Source organism: Manis javanica, chromosome 11 (genome assembly GCF_040802235.1).
Source record: "Manis javanica isolate MJ-LG chromosome 11, MJ_LKY, whole genome shotgun sequence".
NCBI classification, from domain to species: domain Eukaryota; kingdom Metazoa; phylum Chordata; class Mammalia; order Pholidota; family Manidae; genus Manis; species Manis javanica.
The window spans coordinates 10,316,014-10,329,372 of record NC_133166.1 but is presented as its reverse complement, the minus strand read 5'-3'; the positions used below and the strand labels follow the sequence as shown (position 1 = coordinate 10,329,372).

Below are 13,359 nucleotides of genomic sequence, written 5' to 3'. Positions count from 1 at the left end.
CGCTCCCTGCGGAAGCCCGTGCTTTGGTCTGAGCTATCAGACGCATTGGCACCACATTTCCTGGTGGAACCTGAGGACTTTTAATGTGTGTGTGTGCATGTGGCTGTGGTTTTCTTTAGCCCAAGTCACCTATGATGAATCCACAAAGCCTTTCTTTGAGCTGCTGGCATCGTGGCTTCCTGGGCCAGGACAGAAAGGCTCTCAGCAAGTGCCTGAGTCTGACCAAGAGCTTTGGCCCCAAGGTGTCCAGTACCCAGGCCCAGCTGAGGGACAAGGGCCTGGGCCACCCAGGGTCAGGGAGCTAATCTGAATGCATTTTATAATATCTGTAAGCTCCCTGCAAATAATAATAAGCTGAGCTCCGGGACACACTTGCAGTGGCTGGCTGCCCCCAGTAAGCTCCAGATGCCTCCCGTTTCTCAGTGGGTGGTGGGCTGGTGAATGCGGTCAAACATTCCTGGTGACTCCTTTGGGTCAGCTGCCCTCGTGAGAGGCAGCATGAAGACGTCAGCTCTGAGGGGTTTCTGAGCAGGGTGAGTGCCATGGGTGAGCAGAAAGGCAGGCAGGAGGGACGTGTGGCAGCCCTGGCAGCCTGGTCCTGGGCTGGGATTCTGCTCTAGACCTGGGGCGGGGGAGGAATCCCGAGGCCCTGGTTCCCCCCAGCAGTATCTGGCTCTGTATGGAACAATAGGGAAGTCAGTGTCTGCTGAATGTCTCTCTTATTCCTGGTCACTAGCCCCACGTATTTCCCCCATTACTATTCCTGTCCTCTTTTTCTTTCTTTCACTGACATTCTACGTTAGTGGAATTTGGGGAATTAAAACACGGAGTGCTGGGTGAAGTCCTAAGGGAGGAGGTCATCTAATTGTGCCCCTGGCCACATTCCAGTCAGAAGCTGGACTGCTTCTCTCTCATTCATTCTTTCTTAACTATGCACTTAGCACGTGCCAGGCACTGACATCAGACCATACAGCCTAGCGGGGAGAGAGACAGTAAAAGGGCAACTGCTCTACAATGTGGTAAGAGTGACGTATGCAGCGGGGTGGGCTATGTGAACATAATGGAGGAAGTTAGTTGAGACCCAGATGCTCAGGGAAAGCTTCTTGGAGGAGGCAGCAGAAGACAAGAGAGGAAAAGGATGGGCTGGAGGGTTGAGAGTGGGCATGTGGGAAAAAAAAGGACATTTTAGGCAGAGGAACAAAATATGCAAAGAGGTAGAAGACAGAGAGCACATTACTTTTGGAGAACTGATTCAGTATGGCTGGAGGTGAGCGCAAGGCAGGAAGGGTGGGCAGTGCGGTGGGAAGGGTGCACGTTCTCACACCTGCCTGCCTGTTCAAGGCTTTGGGGCAAGGGCAGTCCGGGTGACTGCCGATGAGTCTTTTGCTGTGGGCTTCAGGTCACTGCCCCCCTTTTGCTCCCTGTTCTGCCTGAGCAGTCCGCCCCTTGGAGACCTCTTCCACTCCCGTTCCAAATGCTGGGGGTGTCGGGAAGCCTCCAGGTCTCCAGACCAACCGTACCTTGACAATGAGCCCCTTGGAGTCCACCATCCAGATCTTCCTCGTGGCCTCTGCCTTGGAGACGCCTTCTTTCTCCAGGGCCATGACAAGGAGGTGGGCGATGCCCATGGCTGCCTGGGAGGTACCACAGGGAGGATGTTCAGACACAGGGAAACTGCTGCTCAGCGTTTACCAGATGCCTACCCAAGATCCTCTCTTCTTCCCCCCTATTCCCAGGAGTCCCAGTTAAGGCCTTGCCTTGAGACATCCAAATATGGGGGCCCAGGCATCTACAATTATCACAATGTACCTGCGCTGCTTCCTCTGCTCAGAACCCTTGAACACCTACCCTCCTTGATGCCCTCCACCCATTGTTCTTCTGCTACGCTAACAGCAGAGAGCCCCTGGTGGCACCGACCTCACCGGCACCTTGGAAAACAAACACGTGATTGGAGAGCTTGTTCTTGGTGATTCGCAGAGCAGCCAGGATCCCTGCCACAGCGACAGAGGCTGTGCCTGCAACAGAGTAGAGTGAAATCACCCTCAGCCTCTGGCCACTGGCTTCCAACCCCCCAGAGATGACCTCTGGCAAAGCTCCCCACACCCAGAACTTTCCTTAGCCCTTATACAAGTCAAACGCACAGGCATGCAACTTTCGGAGCAGATCCACACTCTCTTTGGTTTTAGCTGTTCTTTTGAGAAACAGCTCCTGGGCTTTTACTGACCCTGAGAAAGAGGTTCAGATAGTAAAATGCTTCCCCCCTCATTTCTAAATACATTGATGACGACAAATATAACAGAAGCCAAATTAGAGTGTGAGTGTCACAGAATGGCTTGTGTTAGGGATAAATATGCAGAAATGAGACCACAAAGTAACCATGAGACATTAAGTGATCACGTGACTGAGTTGCCTATCTTAACCACCACGTCATAGGGTGGGGGTGTGCCCAGGATCCTGCCATCATCAAATGTCTGGACCATGTCCAGAAGGTGCAGTACATTGCATTATCAGATGGCTAAGACTTGTTTGACACCTACGTCTGCATGATTTTTTCACCCTCAATTCACACCAAAGGTCTCACCAGGAATTCCTTGGGACCAGCTGACCAAAGAGAAGATTACTTGGACTTCGTTTATAGATTCTTCTTAATGATATGGCAGCATCAACCAGAAGTATATGGTTGAGCTTCACAGCCCCAGTAGAATATAGCCCTAAGGGTAATGGTGAAGGAATTCTTCCCAGTGGACATGACTTCAAGTTGTAAATTTGCTTGTCTACTTTGGTCCAAGAGATGGCCAGATCTACATGGATTCATGGGCAGCTGCTAAGGTTTAGCTGGATGGTCAGGGACTTGGAACAAAATAGTAAGACTGGTGACGAGGACGTCTGGGGAAGTGGTGTGTGAATGGACCTCTTGCAATGGGTACAGAGTGTGAAGGCATTGGTGCCCGATATGAAAGATCACCAAAGGGCACAATAAGAATAGGTTCTCAATAATCAGGTAGACAAAATGGCATGTGCTGCATATGTTAGCATCTTTCCCAGCCACGTAGGGTTTGGTCAATGAGTTATGTACACAGTAGCCATAGTGGCAAGGATGGAGGTTATGCATGGACTTCCCTTCACCAAGGCTCACCTGCTACCACTATTGCTGAATGACTAACCTGTCAATGGTGGAGACCAAGGTTGAGCTCCTGATGGGGCACCACTCCCTGGGAGGACCTGGCAGCATGATGACTGCATTGGACTCTTTACATTGTAGACAGAAAAGAAATCTGTCCTCATTGGAATAAATATTCTGCATATGGATTTTCCTTTCCTGTCTGTAAGACTCTGCCAGTACCATCATCTGCGGGTATTTGGAATACCTATTCATCATCCTGATACAGTCTAGATGCCAAGGCTTCTAATTAAAGAATTCATTTCACAGTAACTATAGAGCTAGTCGAGATAATACCATTTGGAGATGATAAGGTTCTATCTTACAGGATGCAATATATGATTTGACTTAGAAAACAATACACTGTGCTTCCTCCCGTAGCCAGAGCGCTTAGGTCTAGAAATCAGGGGGTTAAAGTGGGAATGGTTCCTCTCAGCATTTTACCAAATAACTCACTTGCAGAATTTTTGCTTCCTGTCTCTTCAATTTTATGCTTTCTGGATTGGAGATCTTGGTTCCCAACAGAAAAATGCTTCCATTAGAGCTTATAACATGGTTCTACTGAATTTGAATTTGAGACTGCTACCTGGCCATTTAGAGCTCTTTTTGCCACAAAACTAGTGGGCAAGAAACCAGTGGGACATGATTATTCGTTCTGATAACCAAGGGAAGCTGGGGGCAGGGAGGGACTATATCTGTGCCCAGGAATCCTCTGGGGTGGGACTTCGTACTTCCATGCTCAATAGGAAATACTAATGACTACCACCGCAGCTGAAGAGAGGCGGGACCGCTGAGGAGTCAGTCCTTCAGAAACAAAGGTTTGAGCCTACCAAGAACCCCGGTCAGCTTAGGTCCTATCTGCAGACAAGAAAACACGGAATGGGAGGCTGAGGAAGGAATTTATAAACATCAACTATAGCCTCATGGCTAAGGTTGCAGAAATAAGGTTTGTAGCAGCCATGTATATTTTCTTCCTCAATTAGGTGATTTTATATATATATATATATGTAAAGGCTAATTTATTCTCCTTATCATTTTATCTGTTTTGTTAGAGGTTAATTCTATAATTTAGTCTTTAGGGAAGAACAGAATTTTCAAATGTGACAGTGATTGAGTTTTAAGAGTAGTTAATCCTGCCCAGAGATGGGCAGTGTGACTTTCTTCAGGAGTTGAATAAAATGATGGTAGAGACTGCTTGTCCCCACGGCCAGGAGAAGGTAAGAATGCCTTCATTTGTTGGAAAGATAGTTGCATTTTATTAGCACTTTGTTGTTTTGTCCTTGTCTGGAAGTACCAGTGCGCAGAACTGTGCGCATGGATGCTGAGTAGCTGAAAGGATGGGCAGTGACCATTGTCGGGTAATTGTTTCTCGGCATCCAGCCCACCCTTTGCCTTGTGTGCAAATCACTTCCCAGCTTTGCCACTCGGCTCCACGCAAGGCGCTGCCAACAGGGGGCGCCGGAGGGCAACAGAAAGGCTAGTTGGGGATGTTGACGGGGAAGTGGGGAGAACATAAATTTCAGCATCACCCCTGCCCTTGTAAGATTTCTGGATAAAATATAGGACACTTAGTTAAATCTGAATTTTAGTAACAATTTTGTAGTGTATGTCCTGTGTAAACAGCATAAGTATTCTAAAAAATATTATTCATTATTTATCTGAAATTCAAATTTAACTGGGTATCCCACTTTTTTTTTTCTTTTGGCTAAATCTGACAACTCCACAGCCTTCCTTGGCTTTTCACCTCTGCACCAGCAATTGGTTCCAAAGGCAGCGGGTGAATCTGGTCCCTTGCAGAACTGGCCCTGTAGTGTGTCCCTCTTAGACACCAACACTAGTCAGCTTCCGCCTCATCTTCCCTTTGTTCCCCAGTCCTAGGGGTGTAGCAGATCCTTAGTGTTTTTTTTTTTTGGCTTTTCATTTCTCTAATATGTAATTAATAATTCTTCACATTGTTTGCTCTGTTAAAGCAACTGGAATTGACCCTGACCAATAAAGCATTCACAATGAAGTCATCACAACTGGCAATACTAAAGCCTCCATGATGGTCAAAGAAAGGCAAATTAAAGTGGAACTTTATGGCTCATTAAGGTTGCACAAATGGAAGAAATTGATGTTATCTAAGGCTGGTGAGGGAACAGTGAAAAGTAGAAAAGTTACAGCATATGTTGCATTTTAAAGTGCTTCAGTTCTTTTTGGAAAACGATTTCCCAGTATAGACCAAAGGCATAAGATATTTTTGCGCTTTGATCTCATGCTTCTACTTCTGGGAATCTATGTATAGACAGATCCACAATGTATGTCCTAGGATATTTATGTCAGTCTCTTTTATAATACAGAATGACTAGAAATAACTTAAACATCTAACAAAGGAGTAACGGCTAGATAATTAGTAGAAACATTCAGAATATATTGCAGCCATTAAAAGTGCTCATTATGAAGATGATGTAACAACACAGAAAATGCCTTGAAGTTAGTCTAACATCAGATATTACATGTCTAACTGTAAAGACATTTATTTGTTTAATCCTCATTATCATCATCCCTGTTCTACAGACTGGGAACATGAGGTACAGAGTAGTTTTGCTGAGTTGTCCAAGATCATATAACAGAATGAGGATTTGAACCGGGAACCAGTGCTAAGCTATGCTTCACTGAGTTGGCTGGAAGGAAGAGAACCTTATCATGATTCTAGCTGCAGTGAAACACATACACATAATCTGGAAAGAAAAACAAAATACAAATGGTTGCAGGGTGGGAATATGAGTGAGTTTTTTGTTTTCTGTTTCCAGTTTTCTAGGGTGTTTTTTTTTTTTTTTTGCTAGCTCTAGGGTGGTGGGTGGAGGGGCTTCTCCTCGAACATGGGATGGATTTGGGTCTGGCTTAGAGGCTGAATGTTGGGCCATGACAGGGGGCACCACAAACAGTTGGAGCCTAATAGGTGCATATTCATCAATGTGGACATCAGAAGGCAGGACATGAGTCAGGAACACACTCCCCCCAAAGATGGGGTGCAGGTTCTCCAGCCTTCACACAGCGGTGGCCTGGAGGGACAGTGGCTGAAGTGCCAGCAGGGTCCCAGGCCAGGCCTGAGGACTACTGGGGCTTTCCTAACATCCTTCTGAGGGGCCCCAAGGAACTTAGTGTGCATTTACTAAGGCCAACCAGGTGACAGGCACCATGCTGGGCAATGCAGAACGTGAATCTAACCTGGTCCCTGCCCTTAGGGACCTACCTCCCTTTACCAAGGCTTAGGTTCAATAACTGTAACACAATCGACAGTCAGAGGTCATTGTTGGTAAATTGTTGCATTCATTTGGTTTTGAGGATTAATTATGTACCGGACTTTGGGGTACTGAGGATGCCCTTGGTAACAAAATAGGTTGATTACTGCTTTGTAAAGAAGTTAATAAATGATTATCAAGTGTGATGACAGCTATAAAGAGGTTGTTGATGATATCACTTTTTGTTAGTTTATGGGTAGAAAGGATATTATCAGTATCAACCCACTTTAGCAGCTTCATGCCTCCCCATGTACTCTATGTATCAGGCACGTTATTCATTGCTCTTAACAGGCCATGTGTTTTTATACTTCTGTGCTTTATCCATGCTGTTTCTACCATCTATAGGAGCTTCTGCAGCTCATTACTTATTCCTTATGAATCAGCCCAAACGACCTCCTCTGCTAGGAAGTCTCTGTTTCCCAGGCATTATTAATTATCCCTTCTTTTCCCAGATCTACTTTTTATCTAACCTGAATAAAGCTGGGCTATATATTGGCCAGGCTCAGCACTGTACTGCACTCAAAAGGAACACCAAAATGATCCAAGAAAGCATCAAAAAGCAATTTAAATACTTAATCAAGTCACTTACACAGGTAGTGAGAGCTGCATGGTATGACCCTCCTCCAAAACCTCCAGATACCCTTTATCCATCATTTTCTCAAAGTCTACTAATTAGGTCAGCAACCTAATTTCTCTGTATCCCTACAAACAGCCAAGACCATCCATCTTACTCTCTGTCCCTCAAAACCCACTTTCATTTCAGTTCTATTGAGTCAGAAGCTGTATTTCAAAAGACCTTCAGATGACTTACATGCCCATTTAAGTCTGAGATGCTCTGAGCTAGATGGCTTCCCTAGGTGAAGTACTAGTTTCCTTCCATTGTTTAGAGAGGGAGTTTTCTGCTCAAACAGTTCTATTTCAGGACATCTTCTGCCTCTGGACAGGAGATATGCAAAGTATGTGCCACCAGATGGCGCCAAAGATATTCCATCAGAGATGCTCCCAACGACGCCACACTTTTGATCGGTCTTTCCTCTTTGGGTGTCAAATACCTCTTGTGGTTAGAACCTGCAGGCTGGATAGCTGGGCTTGCCTGCAGAAATTCAGTGCTGTATGGGGACTGGAGAGCATGACATCCAACAACTGTACAGATGAGAAAACTGAGGCCAGAAAGAGGTGGTGGCTTGCCTGCATCCTTCACCCAGGGGAAGTGAAGCAGGAAAACCTGGGGAGTTGCTTCCACCCTCTCCTGGTCTACAAGCTCACACAGCCTTTCCACACTCTGAAGTTGAAGGCAGCAGGAGTGGCACTATGGGGGTTCCCCGGGGAAGGACTGAGGGGCAGGCGGAAGTGGGGGTAGAGGGAAGTTAACTCAGGCAGTGGAGGTAAATGTTCACCTGTGATTCTGGAAGGGGTGGAGAACACAAAACAAGGGGAACTCTGATAGGAAAGAATCAAAAATTTCAATGAAAGGATATAAGGGCAATTGCTACTTATTTATCACTCTCACCAAGACCTTGACTCTGGACTATGTATGGGTTTACCTGCATTTGCCCATTTAATCTTCACAACTCCATGAAGTAAGTATGATTGAATTGCCATTTTTCTCCCCTATTCAAGGAAATTGTCTCATAATTCTCTCCCCTTTTTCTGCATCCTCCACTTCTCCCTCTCTACTGGATCGCTGACATCAGCATGCAAATGTCATAAAGCTCCCATCTTTAAAAAGCCTCTCTTGACCCAATGAGGTTCCCACCCTATTTCTTACTTCCCTTCACAGCCAACTCTTCCAAAGAGCTAAATATGCTCATTGCCTCCATTTCCTTTCTTCTTAGTCTCCTTGAAACCCAGTCCAATCAAGTGACCGTCCCCATCTCTCATCAAGGTCACCAGTACCACTACACTGCAAGTCAGTGGTCAGCCCTCAGCCCCCCTCTTCCTTGACTGCCCAGCAGCATTTGATATGTAGCTCATTTTTGCTTCGGGCATCTCCGAACTTGGCTTCTGGAGCCCCACACTCATTGGCTGCGCCCTGTTTAGTTATTCGTGGTCTCCTTTCTGGGACCTCCCTCTCAAGTAGCAAGCTACCTTCATTTTAGACCAGAACACAAGAGGAAAAACAGCAGTTCTGAAGCCCCATATTATAAAGTTTGGCAATAAAGTTATTTTCATCATTACTTTTCATTTTGGGAACTCTTGGGTAATGTGTTTGGGATTTAAAAATGGAGAGGAAGGAAGCTGTTTAGCTTTCTGCAGATAAACACCTGGAGAAGCCCAGGGATGTGTTGAACATGGTTTGTGCCCACAGATACCACTGGCAGCCGATTGCATGACTGTTTCCCATTCGTGATGAAAAAACACCAAGTTTTCCTTTTCAGAGGGAGCTTTCCATAGTTACAATGGCTGCAGACTGCGTACTGGAGGCTGTGTGTTGAGGACACAGCACAAAGGGACAGGCTGAAAATATAGTTCCTATTCTGCTTTTAATAGTCGTATTTGGCAAAGTTTAAGGAATTTCCATGCTGAACAAGAGATTAGGGAGAAAAGGGAAAGAGCTAGCTGTTTAACAGGTTAGGCAAGGCGGCTACCCCCGGCCATGACAAGGACAGGGAGTCAGGGTGAGTCAGGGTCTGCCCCCGGCGGCTTTGGGAGCTGGGGCCATGACGGGGCTGGGGTGTCCGCTACTACAAGGCCAGGCCTGCCTCCATGGTCCACAGAATTCCCTGCACACAGGAGCTGGCTGCCACCACGCGTTTGCTCCTTAGTGTGCACTGGGTGTCTGTGCTGGACTGCAGGCCTCAGGCATGTAGCGTGACGGTGAAGAAGCTGTCTTGTTCACAGGGACTTTGCAGCATCAATGTTCAGAAAATCCCAGTTTCCCTTACCAAGCAAAGACCTTCTAGATGACTTCCACCCTATTTCTGTGCCACAAGGGGGAATTTTCTGGACTCCCTGGACTCTCTAGAAGGCAGTTCCTAGCCCATGGAGAAGGTGGGTTAGACCAGTTCTGCCATAGTTTGGAAGGAACTGGAGGGAATAAGTACCATCTTCTCGGCTTCTCTGGGGTTTTACCTGATGCAACAGGCTAAGGGGCGGCCTCAGAGGCACCAGGAGGAGCAGATGCAATAGACCTGGGAAACCCGAGCGCTGGGATGAGCCCTGTGTGGAAGCCCTTCATGAGAAGGAAGCCCTTTGGCGGCTGGGGAGAGAAAGTGAAGAGGCCAAGGGACGTTTCACATGAGGGGAGAACTGAAAGGCCAGGGGCTGCTGCTCAGTGAGTGGTGATGGGGGGAGGGACAGCAGACCCCTGAGCGCCAGGAACCCCTCCTGTGTCTGCACAAGGGCAGGCCAGCCGGACAAAGCCTTTAGAGGCGGGCCGCTCCTCTCCATCCGCCCCTTCCCTCCCGTGGCCTCTGAGCCCTGGGGGACTCTGAGGTATTGCGCGAAGTGGGTGATGCTGCCCAACGTCCCTCCTGGCTGCAGAACTTGCGTGGACCTCGGTGCAGTATCCTGGAGAAGGTGAGGCTTGAGCCTTTAGGGAGACCCAGCAATTAGCCAAGAGCAGAAGGCAGTTCTAGGCAGCAGGACCGGCACATACGAAGAGGTGGCACAGAGTTCACGGGACAGTGGGGAGAGGTGAGGGTCCCCGCCTCCCTCCCAGGCTCCCTGGGTGCCCTGCGCTCACACTGGTTCTTCTCCTCACCTCCACCAAAGCCACTCTGTCTGGTCTCAACTCTCCCTCCCTCCCTCTTACACCATGTGCTGGGAGCCTACTGAGTGCCAGAGGTATGGGTACTAGGGGCCAGCACTGAGCACTGTGACATGCCTGTCGCTGCCTAGATGTCACTACCGTCCTTAGACCACCCTGGTGCCATAGGCATGGGTGATGACAGAAACGCCTAATGGGCGGGTGGAGGCTCCAGCCAACTGGAGTGGGTGCTGGCCTTAGGAGAGCCACTTGGGCCTTGCGGTGGTGCGGCTGACGGTCAGCTGTGGCTGCTAATACTATTATGTCTACTTTACAGAGAAGAAGAAAGCTGTGAGGACTTAAGCCACCTGGCCAAAGCCATGAAGCACAAAAGTGGGGGGTCTCTGGGTCTGCCCCAGGGATGGGGCAGGACTTGGGGGCAATGCAGGTCCAGGGAGGGCTGGTGGGGTAGGAGGACGCTCTAGAGCTGACAAGCCAGCTGGGCTTTCCTGTCCCCAACCACACGATGCAGGCAGCTAGCTGTGGGGGCTGGGGGGCCATGGTCACTAGCCCAGCAGCATCCTGGACCCAGCTCCTTTGCAAGGACACAGCTGGCTTGCCCTTCAGCATGACCATTCCCATTGCCAGAACTGTTCCAGCTCTCGCTCTCCTACCCTGAGAGCAGGGGGGCCTCCCTGGGCCCAGCTGAAACAACAAAAGGCACCTGAGCCTCTGCCTTTTCCAAAATTCCTGAAGAGGCTGCCAGCAGTGAGTCAGTGCATGGGCAGCCCAGCCCAGTGAGAACTGGCCAGGGGTGGCCAAGGCTGAGCTGGGTGGGGGCAGAGCAGACCACCAGCAGTCCCGTGGAGCATTTTACCCTTTCAGTACTCCAGAGGCCCCACCCTGTGGCTGGCCTGTGGGACCAGTGATTCCCAGGTGTGTGGCCCAGCAGGACTGGACAGGACAGTTCAGATAATGTGCCTGAGCTCCTGCTCGGGGCGACGCACGGCCCTGCCCTCATGGCGCTCAGTCTGCTGGGATCCTGAAGCCTGTGATCTTATCTTTCCTTGTTCCCTGGGGGATATGAAGGTAGGCTGGCATTCAGAGTGGGCAGCATGGCCCCAGTCTCATTCTCACGGGGGCAGCCTGGGCCCAGCTCCCACCACGTGTGGGGTTCCAGGCAGATTTTGCCCACAGGTCCTGCTCGAGTGGACAGGGCCTGTCCTCAGCAACCACATGGCATGGTCTTGGTGTCTCTTTACCACTGTGATCCCCCCCTTTCCCTGCCCCCTCCGATTGTGTGTGTGTGCAGGTGTCCCTTTTCTATTTTTAAGCATGTCAGTGTGGTTTTATGTTTCATTCCTCTTTACTTTGTATTTGGGGATAAAGGGGCCAATTTGAACATGAGCTTAATCTTCCATGTTGCTCCATTAGTCCTGGAATGTCCCACTGGTCTTCTAATCGCCCATTCGGCAATGAGAACCCACACCATAGATTTCTGGTCCTGAACCCATCACTAACCAGTGGCGCTGTGGGCACGCCCCGTCCCCTCTTGGGGCCTCCTCTTTGGGTCTGAAAACTGGGAGTTTGAGGAGGGAGCGGGAAAGATGAGGGAACAGCAGGATGCCGGAGAGCAGTCACCCCACACTTAGGCGAGGCCTGGAATTTAAATCTTGGCAAGAAGGCTCATGGGAGAAGAGGCAACCTGACATCATAGAGAGAATGGAGAATTATGAGTCAGAAATAACTCGGTTCTACCCCAGCGTTGTGCCTGCTTGGCTGTGTGACCTGGGGCAAAACTTAATGCTTGAACTTCACTTTCCTCTTCAGTGACATGGGACAGAAATGTCTGTCCTCTCACCAGGAGCTTCAAGGAAGCTGTAAGACAGTGTAGATGGAAAACACTCTCCAGCCTAAAGTTTGGTGTGCATGCAAAGTGTTATTATTTGGCACAGCCTGGATTCCCTGGAAAGCACATGCTGAGACATGCGGAGGGTCAGCATGCTATCAAGACGAGCCCTTGGGATCAGTACCTGTGGACAGGAGGGGAGGGCAGCAGGATGGGCCAAGGGACAAGATGGCTGCCGAGCAGTCCCCAAAGCCTCCGCCTACGCCGGGGCAGCTCTGGAGTTCAATGTCCCCTCTGGGGCATCCTGCACTGGGCCCAGACGGTGGGCCTTCATATGTCCTCCTCACTGGGTGGGGGGCCCCTGGCGGGGCAGGACGGCGGAAGAGGCGGCTCTCTGCAGCTGAGGCTCGGCCTGATGCGGCTGACCACCCAGCCGGCCACCAGAGCAACAAGGCTTTTCTTGAAGGAAGATCTGGGCAGTGCATCTCTGCGCCCACCTCTTTACTGTTGTTAATCATGTGGTCACACCTAAGGGTCAGGCTGTCCCCATCATAGACTTGGTATCACGGGGCTCCGGACATACTGGTATATTTGCCAGCTCTCTGTATACATGCAGGACGAATGAGTTTAGTCTCTAATTTCTGAGAAAAGAATGAGAAATTCCTCTTCTGTCTGCTGTGGAAAGTATTCCATCTGGCTTTGCCTGTGAGCAAAACAGGCTCTGGTGGAGCTGACTATAAGCCTGACATAAAAACAATGAATCCAATAATGAACTGAGTTACTTAAAATGTCATGCATGTGCATGTACATGAGAGTTACACACGTGAAGATGTATATACATCTGTGTATGAGCACATGTGGTGCACATCTATGTAAGTATATGTATGAGGCCCTGAACAAAAGAGAGGCTGCAGGGGCAGGTGGCCAGTGTACATGCGCCCACAGGAGCAAGGGGTGTTCTCTGAGCATGTCCATTTGTGTTGCAGATTTCATTCAGTCATCCTTCAAATACTGGTGAAGCATCTGTAACATGCCAGGCACTGTGCTGAGAATGGGGGGAGGAGACACAGCTCCTGCCTCCGGAAGCTTATCATCTACTGGGGAGACAGGCATTTGGGGTACAGTGGGTTAAGGAAACAGAGGGGAGCACAGGTGGCTGTGGGAACACCTGGTGGGCACCCAAGTCAAATGGGAGGGACAGGGGCTGATGGGGGGCCTTTGCCAGGACAGGAGCCCCTGGAGGTGGGTCTGGAAGAGTGAAGATGGGTGACTCAGGCAAAGCTGATGGGGAAGGTGACCCCAGCCTGGGAGCAGAACTTCCACATGCAGTGGGAACTGGTGGGGAAGGTGGTCACGGAAATAAAGTAAGGTTGGGGCA

At 49.3% G+C, this 13,359-nt stretch overlaps 1 protein-coding gene across 1 annotated transcript in view; it reads right to left on the bottom strand.

Moving 5' to 3' along the window:
- The window catches only part of ME3 (malic enzyme 3), a 170,879-nt gene that overhangs the window by 5,537 nt on the left and 151,983 nt on the right, over nucleotides 1-13,359 (bottom strand). Inside the window, 2 exon segments of the mRNA XM_073215917.1 lie at nucleotides 1,521-1,634; nucleotides 1,918-2,015. Coding sequence (XP_073072018.1) covers nucleotides 1,521-1,634; nucleotides 1,918-2,015 — 212 coding nt within the window.